The sequence below is a fragment of the Sinocyclocheilus rhinocerous genome, unplaced genomic scaffold, assembly GCF_001515625.1.
Source record: "Sinocyclocheilus rhinocerous isolate Xijiao unplaced genomic scaffold, SAMN03320098_v1.1 scaffold2863, whole genome shotgun sequence".
Lineage (NCBI taxonomy): Eukaryota > Metazoa > Chordata > Actinopteri > Cypriniformes > Cyprinidae > Sinocyclocheilus > Sinocyclocheilus rhinocerous.
In genome coordinates, this window is record NW_015661892.1 from 84,158 (window position 1) to 103,220 (window position 19,063).

At 35.8% G+C, this 19,063-nt stretch overlaps 1 protein-coding gene across 2 annotated transcripts; it reads right to left on the reverse strand.

The window, feature by feature from the left end:
- Positions 1-324: 324 nt before the first annotated feature.
- LOC107726856 (D(4) dopamine receptor-like) lies at positions 325-16,478 on the reverse strand. Of its 2 annotated transcripts, none has more exons than XM_016536559.1 (4): positions 15,783-16,478; positions 14,005-14,117; positions 9,699-10,282; positions 325-1,123 (listed from the first exon to the last, which is right to left on the reverse strand). In XM_016536559.1, the coding sequence occupies exons 1-4, from the start codon at positions 16,008-16,010 to the stop codon at positions 912-914; spliced, it is 1,137 nt and encodes a 378-aa protein (XP_016392045.1). In that variant the 5' UTR covers positions 16,011-16,478; the 3' UTR covers positions 325-911. The 2 variants fall into 2 exon arrangements, with proteins under 2 accessions (XP_016392045.1, XP_016392044.1); XM_016536558.1 differs by lacking the exon at positions 325-1,123 and adding an exon at positions 4,104-4,902.
- Between the last annotated feature and the right edge of the window lie 2,585 nt (positions 16,479-19,063).

Sequence of the window (19,063 nt, forward strand, 5' to 3'; positions counted from 1 at the left end):
TACGAACAATTTAAAGTACATGCATTTGAATTGCATGCATTTTATGATTGTAAAAATTTATGTAGCACTAGTTTTATGAACTATTTACATGAAAATTATGAACGCCACAATTTATGTAAAATGTTTAACAAACAATTTTCAGGAAAATAAATTGAATAATTTTACAAAGAAATTCATTCTGTTGTGTAAACATTGTCATTATAATGGTGTGTGCTCAGCAAAAGCGAATTTGTTTATTTGTGCAATTAGATTACATACAAAGTCAATGCAAAGATCTGAATAGACGCAAATTTGTACTGGGTGGCGCGAATGACGCAAATTGGGCAACGCGATTGTAGTGAATGTGCGCAATCGTGTCTTTCGCGCAAGTAGACAAATTTCAATTTGAGCAGGAAAATTCGCATGACGTGTTGTCACGCAAGCCAATCAGTGAAGAAGAGCTTATTGACACGTCCGGATGTAACAGAAAATGGAGGAGAGCATGAGTGATTTTTTTTTATTCGCACAAGTGACGTGAAAAACGCAAAGGTAATCTAGATTAAATAACACAATGCGAATATTCAATTCGCTTTTGGTGTACACACACGATAAGCAAAAATGTACACAAATTTGTTCTGTTTTCATTTAATGAAATGTCACAGTTTATGCAAGAATGATTTTACGAAAGATTTACGCAAATTCATCCTGCTTGCGCTTCATGAAAGAGTCTGTTTGATGTCAACTCTCAAAATGTAAACATTTGAAATTAAACCGTAAAATAAAAAACGTAATGGCAGCAAACATCTTAGTGCATTATAACCATACTTGTTTCATACAACGTGCTGTATTTACATGTAAGCGTTATTTGTCTGGTTCATTTATACTTTTGGGTTTGTTTTGTTCGTAAACCGTTAGCAGAGAGCATGTTCAGGCTAGCAGCAGTTGGGCAGAGTCGGCAAGAACTTCCGGAAGAACTTCCTGAACTCTGTGTTAAAGACGGTGTAGATGATAGGGTTGAGGGCACTGTTGACGTAGCCTAACCAGGTCACGATGCTGGTGACGCTGCTGGGGATGTCGCAGTCTTCGCAGAGAGCCCTCATCGTGTGCACTACGAAGAATGGCGTCCAGCAGAACAGGAAGCCCCCTGCATCACCGAAGGACACACGTCACCATCTCCTTTTGACCTTGATATCACTCTCAGCTTTACTTTTAAGGAAATTACATTTGAATGTTTTTGGAGTAAAAAAATAAACTTCTTCGCATAAAGAATGAGGGAGGAAACATTAGACAGATGACGGGGCAGGATGATGACATTTTATTGAAATGAATACCTGCGTAGTCATCAGCATGTGGGAAAAAAAGCCTTGTTATGCAAATCTGACAGACTGTAAATAATTAATAGTGATGGAATATTCTGCTTTAATAATGCACGTCCAGATAATTACTTACTGTCTTGTTTTCTCTTGGTCATGGCTTCCCGAATTTAAAGGAATAGTTTGCCCAATAATGAAAATAAGCCATTCAATATGTAGATGAGTTTTTTTCATCTGAACAGATTTGGAGAAATTTATTGTTACATCACCTGCTCACCAATGGATCCTCTGCGGTGAATGGGTGCCGTCAGAATGAGAGTCCTAACAGCTGATAAAAACACCACAATAATCCACACCACAGTCCATAACACCTTACATCTTGTGAAGTAAGTAGTTTGCAAGAAACAAATCCATCATTAAAGGGATAGTTCGCCCCAAAAATGAAAATTATGTCATTAATTACTCACCCTCATGTCGTTCCAAACCCGTAAGACCTTCGTTCATCTTTGGAACACAAATTAAGATATTTCTGATTAATTCCGAGAGCTCTCTGACCCTCCATAGACAACAAGGGTCCTACAATGTTCAAGGCACAGAAACATACAGTAGTAAGGACATCGTTAAAATAGTCCAAGTGACATCAGTGGTTCAATCGTAATTTCACGAAGAATTGTTGAATAAAGTCGTTACTTTTGTTTTCTTTGCACACAAAACTTATTCTTGTAGCTTCGTAAAACTACGGTTGAACCACTGATGTCACATGGACTGTTTTAACAATGTCCTTACTACATTTCTGTGCCTTGAACGTTGTAGGACCCTTGTTGTCTATGGAGGGTCAGAGAGCTCTCGGAATTCATCAAAAATATCTTAATTTGTGTTCTGAAGATGAACGGAGGTCTTACGGGTTTTGGAACGACATGAGGGTAAAATTGACAGAATTTTCATTTTTGGGTGAACTATCCCTTTAAGGTGTTTTAACTTTAAACTGTGGCCAAAATATGAGTGCATAATCCATAATAATAATGCTTCCTCCAGTGAAAAGGTCCTCTCACATCAAAATCCACCAACATATTTGTTTAGGGCTATTTTGGACTGTTTTCACTTGTAAACAGTGCTTGATCTGAGCATATTTGTGGATTATTGTGATGTTTTTAACAGCTGTTTGGACTCTTGTTCTGACGGCACCCATTTATTGCAGAGGATCCATTGGTAAGCAAGTGATGTAATGCTAAATTCTCCAAATCTGTTTAGATGGAGAAACAAATCTTTTAATTGAACTGTCATTTTTGAGTGCGCTGTTCCTTTAAGAATTCTGCAGTCCCCTCAGTATATATGGGAATATATTGATGGCCCATAAAGCTGATCTATTCTATGATCAACTCAGTTGTATTTTAAAAATATTTTTTTAATTTATCAAAAGCAGCAAACATACCATGTACAATGTGGGCTCAGCAGTGAAATCAATCATTCAAATCCAAAGAAAACAAATGCTAAATATTGCTTTAACATTCTAACACCATATTCACAGAACTCAAACCACTGACTTCCAGTGTATAAAGACATTGTAACCGGGTTCACTCAGATTTTAATGAACACTGCATGACCTGAAGAGTACAAATAACATGAAAGGCATGAAAACAATTGCCAGCGAAGAGCTAACCTACATTTGCCTCAGCGTTCAAACAAGTTGACAGTAAAGTTCTTCAGAATCGTAGCAAAAACATCCTGAATCAGATTTGTTTGCCGATTCACCACTTTTGATTGCATTGATTCAGTTTTGATCTCCACATTGGAGATTCATTCATGTGGTTGGCCGATTCGCTTCAGTTATTGTTTCAAAAATTGTCAGCGTCAGCATTAATAAACTTTGATGTTATTTTGTTCTTTTTTTTTTTCAACATTCTTCTTTAGTAATACTCCTAGTCACGGTCTTCTTAGTTCCGGGCTTTTCATCCAAAATGTTTTTCGCTAGGTGAATATATAAAATTAACAGATATTTGGGCTCGCTAAAACAAGGCGTCGATTCTGCGACCTCAATGTCTTTATCTCTTCTTTTGGACATCAGCACAAAGTAGTTCTTGTCTGCATTTATTTTCTCAGATGAAAGTCAGTGCAATCAGATATAAAATGAGCGTCTTTGACTCGTAGGCTTATGGGCCGCAGGACGAGCTCCTTCGCGTATCACATGAGAACAGTAATGGCAAAGAGAGGTCATCGTAGACGGCAGACCGTTCCACAGACACTCCTGTCATAGAAGCTTCATAGCATAAACTGCACTTCGTTTATGAAACACGAACAGAATGAAATGTTGAAATTGTTCGTAAAGCCATTTTTGCGTAAACTGTCAGATTCGATAGCAACAACTCAAAACCAAGTTCTTCCTGATTTGTTCGGCATTCTCTATGTATTTTTGCATTACTCCATGTTTCTTCACTGTTCTCGCATGTAAACATTGTACAGCAGTCCAGTCCATGTAAGAATAATTTGTACGAACAATTTAAAGTACATGCATTTGAATTGCATGCATTTTATGATTGTAAAAATTTATGTAGCACTAGTTTTATGAACTATTTACATGAAAATTATGAACGCCACAATTTATGTAAAATGTTTAACAAACAATTTTCAGGAAAATAAATTGAATAATTTTACAAAGAAATTCATTCTGTTGTGTAAACATTGTCATTATAATGGTGTGTGCTCAGCAAAAGCGAATTTGTTTATTTGTGCAATTAGATTACATACAAAGTCAATGCAAAGATCTGAATAGACGCAAATTTGTACTGGGTGGCGCGAATGACGCAAATTGGGCAACGCGATTGTAGTGAATGTGCGCAATCGTGTCTTTCGCGCAAGTAGACAAATTTCAATTTGAGCAGGAAAATTCGCATGACGTGTTGTCACGCAAGCCAATCAGTGAAGAAGAGCTTATTGACACGTCCGGATGTAACAGAAAATGGAGGAGAGCATGAGTGATTTTTTTTTATTCGCACAAGTGACGTGAAAAACGCAAAGGTAATCTAGATTAAATAACACAATGCGAATATTCAATTCGCTTTTGGTGTACACACACGATAAGCAAAAATGTACACAAATTTGTTCTGTTTTCATTTAATGAAATGTCACAGTTTATGCAAGAATGATTTTACGAAAGATTTACGCAAATTCATCCTGCTTGCGCTTCATGAAAGAGTCTGTTTGATGTCAACTCTCAAAATGTAAACATTTGAAATTAAACCGTAAAATAAAAAACGTAATGGCAGCAAACATCTTAGTGCATTATAACCATACTTGTTTCATACAACGTGCTGTATTTACATGTAAGCGTTATTTGTCTGGTTCATTTATACTTTTGGGTTTGTTTTGTTCGTAAACCGTTAGCAGAGAGCATGTTCAGGCTAGCAGCAGTTGGGCAGAGTCGGCAAGAACTTCCGGAAGAACTTCCTGAACTCTGTGTTAAAGACGGTGTAGATGATAGGGTTGAGGGCACTGTTGACGTAGCCTAACCAGGTCACGATGCTGGTGACGCTGCTGGGGATGTCGCAGTCTTCGCAGAGAGCCCTCATCGTGTGCACTACGAAGAATGGCGTCCAGCAGAACAGGAAGACACCTGGAGATGACAGGTGGAAAATTATTCAATGCACACGTTATTTACATAAACTGTTGTTCAATTAAATGCTCGACAGAATGACAACATCTCAAATTATAAATGCGTTTTCAGATGGCCTAATTCTTGCAATTTATTTCCTTTCGTTACTCATTTGATTGCGATCAATCAATTCACAAAAATTGGTTACAAGGGAAGTGTCTTTATTCATTTTAAAGTCTACCGGCGTTTTAAAAATGTGTCCCACCCTAACTTCCTGTCTCAAAAACAATACTTTAACACTGAAAGGAAACCATCATGAGATGTTTAAAGGGCCGTAACTATAATAACTATTAAGTTTTAATAAGCATTCTAATTCTATGAGAATAGTCCACAGTTATAACAATAATAACATAGAGGAACGGTATTTTTGGAATCACATTCAGAACAAAGGCAGACGACGAAACTCCAGTGTGCACTTATAATAAACAGATTATTATCGTCTGTTGGTGTGGACGCTAATAGAGTTATCGTTATCTTTATAGTTATCATTATTAGTGTGAAAGGACCGCAAAATTGATTAGTTCATAAGACTGAAAAAAAAAAAAATCAAACGGCTAACCATAATCAAAAGTCCTGTTCATACCAAGGACGATAGCTATAATGATAACTATAATGTTTTAATAATTGATATTGAACAATATTGTTTGAATCACTTTCAGAACAATTTTGTTTTCGGCTGTTGAATGATAAAAACATTGACAGCCAATCAGAATCCATAATCCAGCATTTAAAGTGGCAGACGAGAAAAATGCAGTGTGCTTATAATAAATACAACACTGTCGTATGTTGGTGTGGACACTAATATAGATTTAATTTTCTTTACAGTTAATACTCTGTGTAAACAAGCTTTAGAGCTTATTAGACACAAAAACTAAAAATCAAATGGCCAAAAAAAAAAAAAAAACATGAACAAAAAAAGTCATGTTCATATGGAAGCCCTTTTCCGCCACTGAATAAAAAATAAAAAAAAGGTTATTGCGACTTTTTATCTCACAATTCTGACTTTTTTTCACAGAATTGTGAGAGATAAACTCGCAATAGCGAGTTATAAAGTCAGAATTGCGAGATATAAATTGCAAACTCGCAATTCTGAGAACATATCAGTCTTTTTTCCCCCTCAAAATTGGACTTTAACTCGCAATTGCATGTTATAAAGTCATAATTGCGAGATAAAAACTCGCAATTCTGAGAAAAGAAGTCAGAATTGCGAGTTTTTATTACTCGCAATTGTGTTTATATCACGCAATTTTGAGAAAAAAGTCAGAATTGTGAGTTTATATCTCGCAGTTCTGACTTTATTTCTCAGAATTGTGACTATATCTCGCAATTATGACTTTTTAACTCGCAATTGCGAGTTTATATTACGCAATTCTGAGAAAAAAGTCAGAATAGTGAGATAAAAAGTTGCAATTACCTTTTTTATTTTTTATTCAGTGGTGGAAACGGGCTTCCATATGTTCATGCCTAGGATGATAACTAATGAGAACAATAAGATCAATAAAAATCATTCTAATTCTGTGACTACAGCTATAATTAACAACACAGACAGGGTTGCCAGGTTTGCAAAATTAAACCATCCCAATTGCTATTGAAAACTATCCCAACACTAGCCCAATTATATTTTTTCCACAGTTTTCCCCTCTGTTGAAATTGTTTTCTGGGTAGATCGCTTTAACCTGCAGACTAAAAAAACAACCTACAGCAACAGTGTAAAAGTAGCCCAATTTCGCAGGAAAACCACAGACTTGGCAACACTGGACAGAGGAACAACACTGTTGGAATCATTTTAAGAACTTTTTTCCCAGCTGATCAGCAATAAAAACATTGACAGCCAATCAGAATCTACCCAGCTTTATAGCATTAAAAACAGCAGACAAATAACTGCAGGGCATGCTTATAATAAGCAAACGATATTGTCTGTTGGTGTGAATGAACCTACAGGATCACATTTATGCTACAGTACAGTGAGCATCTAACTCTGTCCACTTCATTTTACAGGTTTTTAGAGGCAGGCGTAACTACAATAATTTTTCTAAACTGAGCAAGCATCTCCAATCACAGATATAAGGTATTTGATTCACTTCTACTCCGAGAGCTTCCAGACAGAAGCACAGAAGTAACGGAGGGTCGCTCTGGTCAGAAATATGACCTGTCTGTTCCACAGATCTGTCATCCGTCAGAAGTGAGAGGAAGGAGAGAACAGGTAGGATTGCTGAAAGTCCCCGTAAAGGACATTAACGTTTATCTCTGCACTTTTATAAATAAAAACGTTTCCAAAAGGGTTTTTCTGAAGCGATTCCATAGAAGAACCATTCTTGTTTTCCTACACTCTTTATTGGCATCTATAGTTCCACAAATAACCTTTAACATTCATTTCTATACCACGAAAGGTTCTTAATGGTGGAAAAAGGTTCTTCAGATTATTAAAATGTTCACACTAAGAACGGTTCTTCTATGGCATTACTGTAGAAGTCAATGGGGTCCAATTTGGAGTACTTTGGCTTTTATGCTTTTTTATTTTACAAACAATTATGTTTTAAATGAAACATTTGATCTGAGATTGAGCTTTTGAACATGACTGGCAATGTGCATTGTGGAAATCCTGACCTTTAACTGTCCCTCTCTCTCTCTCTCGTCTGTACTCAGGTTGACAAGAGGTGAAAGGATTGGCAAGTACTGTCAGTACTGTACGGAGTGCATCGGTGGCGCATCTCCCAGGAACCCGTGAAGAGGATAAGTGCATGTCTTAATGTGACGGCTGCCCCCACTCTGCCTGCTGGACTAAAGTGAGGCTTACATCATAATCGGATTGGAGGATTGGTGAGGAATGATTAGCCAATGAGGGCTGGAGGAGTTCCTCGTTTCAGCACATGTGGAAAGAGTGTTTGTAATCACTCCTCCAAGCCCAGTTTAGAAGCCAGAGGCTATTTTTTTTTTAAATCTTTTTCTTTTTTTGAGATCACAACACCTCTGACAGAGATAGTGTAGAGAGCAGACGTGTAAATGCGCGTCTGCAGTTTTATTCTGGTGCATTTTATGGTTGAATCAGAGCTGCACTTTTAAAAATAAAGGTGCTTAAAAGGTTCTTCACAGCGATGCCATAGAAGAACCATTTTTGGTTCCACAAAGAACCATTCAGTCAAAGGTTCTTTAAAGAACCATCTCTTTCTTACCTATTTATAATCTGAAGAACCTTCTTTCGCCAACAAAGAAGCTTTTGTGAAACAGAAACAGTTTTTCAGATGTTAAAGGTTCTTTATGGAACCATTTAGACAAAAAGGTTCTTCTATGGCATCGTATTGAAAATGTACTAGAAAATAAATTCCTTGTTCCTTATAAAGAAAACACTGTATTGTTTTCTTTAAATTCCTTTGCCTAAATAATACATACATACTAAATACATTTTAGGCAAAAATGTTTCTTTGCTAACTGCCAGGGCACAGCTCAGACCACCTAACTGAATGATTGCTACACAAAATTGCTTAAATTAAACACTTAATTAACTTTTTAATGTAATTTTTTTGAAAAAGCATGTCATGGTCATTCTCTCCTTCAAACAAACTGAATTGAAGGCTGTAAAAAAAAAAAAGCTATAAAAAAAAATTAATAAATAAATAAAGGTTTTACTATAAATTCAAAGTAGTTTTTTAAGGTTAGAATGTTGGTTGGGCTCTGTTAAGTGGACCGTCAATTAATTTAAAAAAATTTTTTTTCACTTAATTAAAAAGAAATTCTGAAAAACATGTCATGGTAATTTCCTCTTCAAAAAATCTGCAAATTGAAGGCTATAAAAACATGTAAAAAATGATTTAAAATATAAATGTTAATATAATATAACTTCAAAGTAGCTCAAAGTAATTCAAAGTAAAGAATTTTCGGGGTATAAAGTTGGGTGTGCTCTGTTTAGTTTAGACTCAATCACTGTTAGTGCAAGCTGTTTTGAAAAATGAAAATACTCAAATTCAACTCTGAATTTGTAACATTTAGACAAAAGTAAGTAAAATGTAAAGTCTAAGTTTATATTTTTTTGCTGCAGGAAGGTCTGTGACTGACATCATTTATTTTTCAAATTATAAAATAAAAATGTGTTATAATTAATAATAATATTATTAATAATAATAATAATTATTATTATTACTATTATTATTATTTTAAAATATTTTTTTCTTAATAATAACAATACAACTTTTTTCCCCCTCACTACTCTAAAGTGCATAGACCCAACTGATCGATAATTAATTTTCAGCTTTTTCTTTATCATTAATTCATTATCAATAATTTCATAAATTTTTAGAGATTTTATTAATTATTTGTTGTAAACCTAATCACAAGCTGAAAATTCAACAGCAGTGAGACCGAAAAGTGAGTAGTTGATGCAAAACATGAAACCCCTGAACTTCGTCATAATGCATAACGATTTTGGATGACGATTTATAAGTGAAATTGAACATTTCAGATGCAGTAGATGCTGGCCTCCATTTCTTTCTTCGTAATTTTTGATCAGTAGAAAAAAGTATTTTTTTCTCGCAGGCTATATTCAGCCTGAACAATTAAAAGTTCGTAACTATACATTGTCCATCATAACTGACATATTTATACATAGAATCCGAAATTTGTACATTTGTAAATAACATATCTCTACATTCATTTAAACAATTACAGTTGTTTTCTATACTTCTACGTCTGTATATAGTGCATTATTTAATTCTGCTTTTCTTATATTAGTGTTATATTCCACATGTTTCACATCAGCTTACCTACTACAACAGGAAGCACCCTCATGGCTTTCCTCTCCCTCCTGTTTATTTTCGCTCTCTTCCTTTGCTGGTTCTGGTTTTGATCTTTATTGTAGCTCCTGGCGGGGTATGCGAGCATGGACACGGGATCCGGGCTGTCAGGATCGGGGTAGTGATCGTGGTCCAGCTCCTCTAAGGTAATGTCACTCAGGTCTTTCTCGATCACGGGCGGCAGAGGGGGCGGCAGGCCAGACAGCGGCTGCAGGGACGCGGCGGCCTCCTGAAGCTTTCTGCAGGCCTGCATGCTGCTCCTCAGCTTGGTTTTCCTCGCCGCCTCCCAGTTCCTCAGGCCCCGGAACATCCCGCAGTACAGCAAAAGCATGATGGGGCATGGCACGAAAAACGAACAGACGGAGGAGTACACCACGTAGTTGTTGTCCTCCAGCTTGCATTCGCTGTGGTCCCGGTTGGGGACGTTGTTGATTCCGAACATCACGGGGGAGGCCACGGCCAAGGCCAGGATCCATGTGGCGGAAAGCAGGACAATCTGTCGCTGGTCCACGTGTTTGCGGTTGTAATTAAGAGGGACGGAGACTGCGATGAACCTGGAGGGAACCATATGAGGTATTACAAAGACAGTCCATGCAAAGCTATTAAATCAACATCCAAATTTTCTTGACCCTGATGAACACTTTGCTTTTATCATGATATGCTAGCTAAGCCACTGCTCGAATCTCTGATTCGCTGATTGAGTTGACCCAATTATGTGTTGACCTGATACTCCCCTGAACCTTCCACTGCTAATCAGATAATATCACACATATTCAACTTGTGTGTGTTTTATAATGTGATTCCAGTTTACAGAAGGTTAACGTAAGGGTGAATCTAACATAACCAGTGAAATGTCTAGGTCATATTTCACACTAAAATCAACATTGAGAAATTGATTTTTTTTCCCTTAGATTTAATATATATATATATATATAGTGGTGTGAAAAAGTGTTGGCCCCCTTCCTGATTTCTTATTTTTTTGCATGTTTGTCACACTTTAATGTTTCAGATCATCAAACAAATTTAAATATTTGTCAAAGATAACACAAGTAAACACAACATGCAGTTTTTAAATGAAGGTTTTTATTATTGTTACGTTTTATATACAGTATAAAACTTAAGTCAAGTCATTCAAATAAAGAAAATAAGCTATTCCAAGCCCAGAGTCGATTATTCGAAAATAACTGTTTTGATCTAATAAGTCATATCCAATGGGTCTGAGTGCAGTTATTGGATAGCACTAGACAGATTGGAGATTAATCCTAATAAACATGCCACTACAATTAAAACCATTACATTAAAATACATTTAAAACAGTGTATTTCAATAACTTCAGCAGTGTGCAGATCCTCGTGTCAGGACTGTGGCGACAGCAGCGCTTAGCTCACTCACATCGTTTTTATGACATATGTCGTTATTACGAGAAAAGATGTCGTTTTAATGAGAAAACATCTCATTACGAGAAAAGATGTCGTTTTAACGAGAAAACATCTCATTACGAGAAAAGATGTCGTTTTAAAGAGATAATTATGTCGTTTTAACGACATAGCATCTCGTTTTATGAGAAAAGATGTCGTTTTAACAAGAAAATATCTCGTTATTACGAGAAAAGATGTCGTTTTAACGAGAAAATATCTAGTTAAAACGACATAACACCTCGTTATTACAACATAATTGAGTGGAAAAAATAACGTGTGTGGCAGCAATGCATCACCGTAATATACACACACACACACACAAATACTACATATATATATATATATATATATATATATATATATATATATGTATATATTGTATATGTCTCAGCTAATTTGTGATGCATTAAAAAGGTGAGACGTGTAGTGCAGCCCAGGCCAGGGACCCGGCCCACCCACACGGCCCACTTACCCTTTGTATGTGTCTCCCTTTTTTTCTTTTTTTTTTAAATAGAATATATTTATGTACACACAAATACACATACATACATATGTGTGTGTGTATATATATATATATATATATAATTCTGTATGTATTTATGTATTGGGGCAAAAAATGCTTGTCATTATTTATATTTATAATGTATTATTTATAATATAACATATATATTTTTCTTTATGCAAAATACAATTTTATATTTTGAGGGGTGCAAATGTAGACTGATTTGTGCGATACACCTATATATTTGAGATTCATGCATAAAATGTTATTTAATAACTGGATGATTTGCTGTTTGTAATGACTTTTAGAGTTTTATGTTATCTATGTACAGCACTTAGGTGCATTTTATGGTTTTAAACGGGCTTTATAAACAAATTTGAGTTGAGTTCTCTTTGAATTTAACAGGTTCTCAAAGCTGTATATAATCATCATATCAGTGATAGAAACCGCCATGTGCCTTTATTATTGGCTGGGTATGTTTTCAAACAGGAGCGTGGTTTCAAACAACTCCTGCCGCATGAAGCTGTTACACACAACGGCGGTCCGTCTATCTGCTCTCCACACATTGCTTTTTCATGCTGATTGTGTGGCGAGTTCTGCCAAGCCATGCGTTTGCAGCCTTTCCTTGCAAAACAAGTTTCACGCTGCTGTATCTCTACAGAGTGCCGTCCTGAGCGTATATCTCATTAATCTCTCAAAACACCTTCTGCTGAGCCACACAGAATGGCAGGAGGGATCTTAATGACCCTGCGGTTGACTCGAATCGCCAGGCCAGCGACGGCAGGACAGCAGAGGAGCGTCTAAATGAGGAATCAGTTGTAATTCCGAGGTAAAGCATGAAACTTAATGCCATTTAGTTATTCTGAACACATTTGCTCAGTCTCTATCTCTACCCGTCTCTCTGTTCTTTTAATCATAGCAGGAATCCACTTTTATTATAAATGCTATTTCATCGTGTCTTCAAACAGACCCACAATTAGGAAGGTAACCTGCTGTGACCCTTACAGCTTCCAAAATATAAAACTAGCTGTGCAAAATCAGTGTACTGCATGAATTTGATTCATCAATCCTCGGCTCAATTGCCATGAGTTCAAGCATCAGACTTTGAAGGCCTGTTTTACACATTTTGTGCCCTTCACACAGCATTTCTATAACTCTTATCCCCAAAATAAAGTGGTTTCTGGGTTACCACAGTGAGTTTTTCTTTAATAATGACTGTAAATAAATAATTTTTTATTAGAAGTAGCTGCAAACTACTGTATATTGGCATGAAATCGAATTTGCGTAAGGTTGGGAATAGGGTTATTATATTTACCTAAAACTATTATAAGTTTTCCTTATTTGTGTGAGAAAATATTTGCTTTTAATATTTTAAATAATTAAATAAATAAGTTAACTGAAATAAAATATAAAAAGTAATTTAAAAACTTGTGATGTACTACATTAAAACTAAAACTGAACTAACAATTAACAAAAGATATATAGACACGTTTTTGAAATAATAATAATAATGGCAAAACACTAAGCTGCTAAACTAAATTACAAAAATTTAACTAAAATTAAAATGGAAAATATACATTTTTTAAATATTTACAAAAGCTATTATAGTATCTCATTGATAACACTGGTTGGGAATTACATTTACATGCAAATGGATATTCATCTTTTAATCGCGCAGAGTTTGTCCAAACTGAATCTGTACAAAGTGTGTAGTGTTTGAAGAGGCTAAAATATACTTTTATATTATATATTTATATAAATAAAAAAAATATATATATATATTTTTTATTATTATTTAAGTTTTACTTAAATTTATTTAATTATTTTGATGACTTTGATTAAAAAATGTGGAAAGCAGTCCATGACACACCTTTCAAAACTTGTAATGCATGGGCGTTATTTTACAGTTTTATTTACAGATTTTTAATTGATATTTTTATATAATTTCATTTTTTATTTTAATATATTCCATTTTAATTTTAATTTTAGTTGAAGTTTTCATAATTTTGTTGTTTTTTCACTATTATTATTATTAATATTATTTAAGTAAGTCTGTTCTTATTAATATTTATTTTAGTTTGAGGCCTTTTAGTACTTCGGGTTAAACTAAAAAAAAAAGGGAAGTTATGCTTATTGCTAACTGAAATAAAATAAGTTTAATTTTTTTAATATTTACTTTTATTTTAGTTAACAGTTTTTTTTAGTAATAATAATAATTAGTTTTCTTCATGTTTTTTTTTTTTTTATATATGTAAAATTTTATTTTATAAAAAATTTTTTGTTGTTGTTTATGATAATAACCGTGTGTCCCGCAGGCGCAGACGCATTGTGTGCAACAGGTTAAAGTCAGACCCACCTGTCTATGCTGATGGCGCAGAGGTTAAATATAGAGGCGGTGCATAGCATCACATCCATGGTCATCAGTCCATCACATACGGTCATATTGAGGGACCAAACCCCATCCTGGAACTGAGAAGGAGAGAAAATCATCACCGTATTTAACTCCTCACACATTCGTTGCTTCTATCATCCATGCCTCTTTTTACCCTCACCATTTTTTTTTCCAATCCCTCCGTTCCCATGGCTCTCTGACCTCTTTCACCTTCCCCTAACCTCGTGTTCTTAGTGCCACAGCGGACGACTGTGGAATCTTAATTTCTCTATTATCAGCTTGGCGTTGTCACAACAACCAAACCAAACACACACACACCACATGCTCCGGGGCTGATGGTAATTTAGTATCTGATACGCATCCCGTGGTCTAACAAAAAGAGATAAAACAGCAGAGAGGAGGATTTAATGGCATTTTAATTATTGGCCTGGAGAAGAGGACAGATTCTTAATTGCTTTTTGGTAATGGCCTCTCTCCCATGCCAATGAGCCACATTCACCCTACAAGTGGAAGCCATGAGATTATGGTGAGGGGGCTCATGTAAAATTGTAATTAAGCTACAGCTGACTCACTGGAGCATATTTTCTCCGTGTACTTGGCCTGAAGAGCCAGCCAGACCACCATGAGCCGTTTGCTTCACTCCCGGTGATCTTGTCCCTGCTGTCTGGGGCCCTCAGTATCCAGTCTAGGGGACTCGGTAACCAGCGCGGCCCCGAATCCATGCCTGAATGGAATGTCCGATCGCTAGTTTTTTGGAGGCCTCTTTGGTCTCGGACCTCGCGCCCACATCCCGGGGTGGCAGACAATGCGTATTGTGCGATGTGTGTTTATGACGTCCGGCTCTGGCGGAGACAGACAGTCTCGGCAGGAGGGGGCCGGATGAATGCATGTCTGCAAAGTGTTTCGCTGAAGGGTAACAATTGAGTATTGATGCTAAGTTTGTTTTGCGCTGTTATGGAACAGTTTCATATAGCTGTTTATTCGAACGGTTAAGAATTTAATTAAAATCAAGTAAATAGATGAAAGATCGCTGATTACCGTTACCATGGTAGCCATAGTTAATGGCAAGCTACTTCAATTACTGTTGAAACAAAACAACAAAAATTCAACTCTAAAATCACTAAAAATGTAATATTAAAATAACTTATTTGTTTGTGTATATAAGTGTATGTGTATACACAAAAATAGATATATATAAAAATTTAATATTTAAATATATTACTAACGTATAATTTATTCATTTATATTTATGAATTTATTAATAAATGTTTAATAATTAAATATTGCATATATATATATATACATGCACTCAAAATTAAATATTTTAAAATTACATAAATATTGCATGCAATTCGTTTTATATATGCAAGTATATACATGAACAAAATTAATTCATTTACATGTATTAATATTTTTATCCCCCCCCCCCAAAGTTTGTTAATTGTTTTTAAGCCAGAAATATTGAATGAAATCACGTTATTACATATAGCTGACTTGAAATAAATTAGGTTTAGTATAGACAATAGCTATACCAGCATGAAAGTGGTCAAAACTTACAGTGGTACCAATAATAAGGTTTTACCTCGTCATTTAAGATGATCACCAGGTAAACCAGCTTAGCAGGTTTTTAATGTAGGTACAAACCTGTTAGTTTTCTTGCCACCTTAAGCATTGTAAATATTAGGCTGTAATACAATATTAGCCTATATGAAATATCTAGGAAATGAAGTGTCTTGACTCACCTCTGCATACACGAACAGCGGTAAGACCAGAACAGCCAAAAACAAATCAGCAACAGCCAAACTGACTATGAAGTAGTTGGTTGTGGTTTTCAGCGCTTTCTCCGTGTAAACGCTCAGACACACCAGCACGTTCCCGCAGATGATGATAATGATCAATAATATCCCGAAGATGAGCGCTGGGAAGCTGTAGTTCGTGGTGTGGCTGGAGACGGTGAGGTTGGCTGGCATGTCTGCCTCTATAATAACCTGTCATCTGGGAATCCCTTGATAAAACTGACCGATAAAACCCGTTTCTTTGCCATTATTTGCGCGTTTCTGAACACTCCGAAAGTTCCGCTGAACTCCGAAGCGCTTTGGAACTGCGTCCCGTTATGTTCTGTCTTTAAAGGAGAAAAGAAGGTCACAGTAAGCTCTAAAATCATCGCTGTTCATTCTTCGCTGTTTGACGCAAAAGTTTTCTGTCAGGTCCACATCTCAGCTCGACCGCTTCTATTTCCATCCACCTGCGCGCAGTCTTAAAGCGGCTTACAGCGACGCGTTATTACTGTTAATATATGAGGCGTTTCATTATATTACCCTGGGGTTATTGAAAACGCTTATCTTTATAATAACATCACTTGTTAAAGTTAGTGAATTTGGCTGTATAAAGCCAGTGGCGTGTCATCGTTCCACCGGTTGTATATCTGTCCGCTTTAGTTTCACCCTAACAATCCACGGGAGTGCTAATCTCGTCCTGTTGACGGTGGGTGTGACATTTTACACGACTGGCTGAAGGATGGAGGTTTAAATCTTGCGTTATTTGAACGTACGCTGCCATATTAAATCGCTTATTTAATCGGTGATTCGCACAGTGGACAAAAAATAATATATATAAATATTATTTTTTTATTTTTTTTAATTAAATAAATTAAATAAATAGTAATTTTTGTCCACTGTGCGAATCACCGATCTCATGAAAGTGCGTATCAGTAGCACGTGTTTATGTTTCGATTTGGCATACTATTTATACGCAGAAATGGACTTTGGCGTGCATATGATACGCAATTGGTAGGATTAGGGTTGTTGTGGGGTAGATGCGTATGGTATGTACGCGAAAACAGCGTATCATATGCACGCCAACAAATTGCGTATCATATGCACGCAAAAACTGCACAGTAGGGCCTATGCACGTCAAACACGTACGTATCAAGTCCATTTCTCAAGACTTTGTATTTGGCATACTATTTATACGCATTTTCATTGTCGTTCCTTGCACAGATAGCTAAGCACCGACTGTCATAAAGAAGTTTTGTGAATCTGTAGTAAAGTGGAAAAAATAAGGACAGTTTGACTCGAAGTGCTAGCTAGTACTGGTGTTATGATTACTTCAACGCCATTTTTGTTCGCGAGCGGGAAGATGCGTGACTGACTTTAGCGGTTACTGAAATTTTCATGATTGTTTTTCTTTTTCCTAGTATTAGCTATTCTTTCCCCCCAAGATTTTAAATTAAAATGTATATAATTGTATAAGATCAAGTTAATATGGGTTTACAAAAACCTTATTTATTAAGTAAGTAAGCTGTTTTCTGTGAATGTGTGAGACTTCCGCTTCATTAGCCGTGGCGAGGAGGATGACAAAGTGCAATAAAAACCGTACAATTGATTGTGCTACAACCCAGTGTGTTTATAATTAAGATAATACTTTATAATAATGTGGTAAAAACACAAGTTTGCAATATCAAGCAGCAAAATGAGCACAACTAAAAATAGCTGGAAGCGGATGACACCGGAAGCCAGACACATTAAATTTACAAATGGCCATACCCACTCTTATGGGGAAAATAAGGTGGATAATCCCTTATTAGGAAAATGAACCATGGTTTTACTACAAATTAATTAAAAAAACATGGTTAGTGAAGTTAATCCATATGGTAACCACAAATTAACCATGGTTTTGCTACACTAACCATCGTTTAACTAAATGTTAGGCTATTTGTAGTAAAAATGTAGTTATACAAATGGTAATCAATTCGGCAAAAAAATTGGTTACCACACTTTTACTATAATAAAACCATGGTTAATTTTTTTGTAAGGGAAATAATAATAGAAATAGAATATTTAGAAATCATTTTAGACAGAGTTTTGCATGTCGCACAGCAGGATACATATGTCATGCCAGCACTCCATCTGTGTCCCTCACAGAACAATGGTTTATGTGTTTGTCTTTTGTAAAATGGCCGGTTAAACATTTGTCAAAACAAATTAGTGCTGCTTTCATTCGGGCTGCCGTGTGTAGAAGTTTACGCAGGTGTCTGGTGTGTCTCTTTGTGTCTGAGATCCATCCATTAGATATAGTGGCTTACGGTACATTAATTAACAGAATTTTGGATACAATGGCGAGCGAAAATAAAGGCAATTCGGATATTATAATAGCATATAACAATAAACATGCTGTTAGGAATGACATTTTATAGTAATAGTAATAATGCATGTAAATGAAATTACATAATATTTTTTTTAGTCGTTTTTATTATGATTGGCATGCCTCTATAATCCATTCCACTGAGGAAGCTTAGTAGTCCTGGATGACATCATTATCATAATCATTATCAACATTGTCATCGCGATTAGTGTTTACTCCACCGTGGAGAGGAGAGCTGCGGTGGAAATGTTTGATTGGGTCTAAGCTGCTTTGATCCAGACGTTGTTGTCTAACCTTTCAAATCTGACCCACAAACAGCTAAATGATGTTAAGTGTTGTCATGGCTTTTTAATTCAAGTTTGCTATTTCCAAGACAGAATTTTGTTGCTCATATGGCCAGTGACAGTCGCTGGACACAGCCAGTGAGAGTGATGAGCTTGTGTGCCACCCTGCATTGTGACATAATCAGTTTTGCCATGGATTATCTGTGTAGGTTTTTATCTGCATTATGATAAATCTTTGAGTAATGCTTTGACCTTTCCAGGTTGTAAAGACGAATGCAGGAGCGTTGACCTTTTATGTATAAAAGGCCTGCTGTTTTGTTCAGCCGAAATGTGAGTAAAACTCATTAATTCAGTAAATTTAGTAATAATATGACATATGTATATTTATATGTATTGATTGAAATATTGAAGATGAATGAATTTGTTGTCTCAATTTTATTTTGTGGCTAACCATCAGTTAAATAGGAATATCTGCACCTGTGACCTTTTATGAGTGATTTATTATGATTATTAATTTCTGAGTTACATAGAACTGCATTGGAGGAGACTGAACTGAACTTTCAGACAGCAATACATCAAACTGGTAAGATAAACAA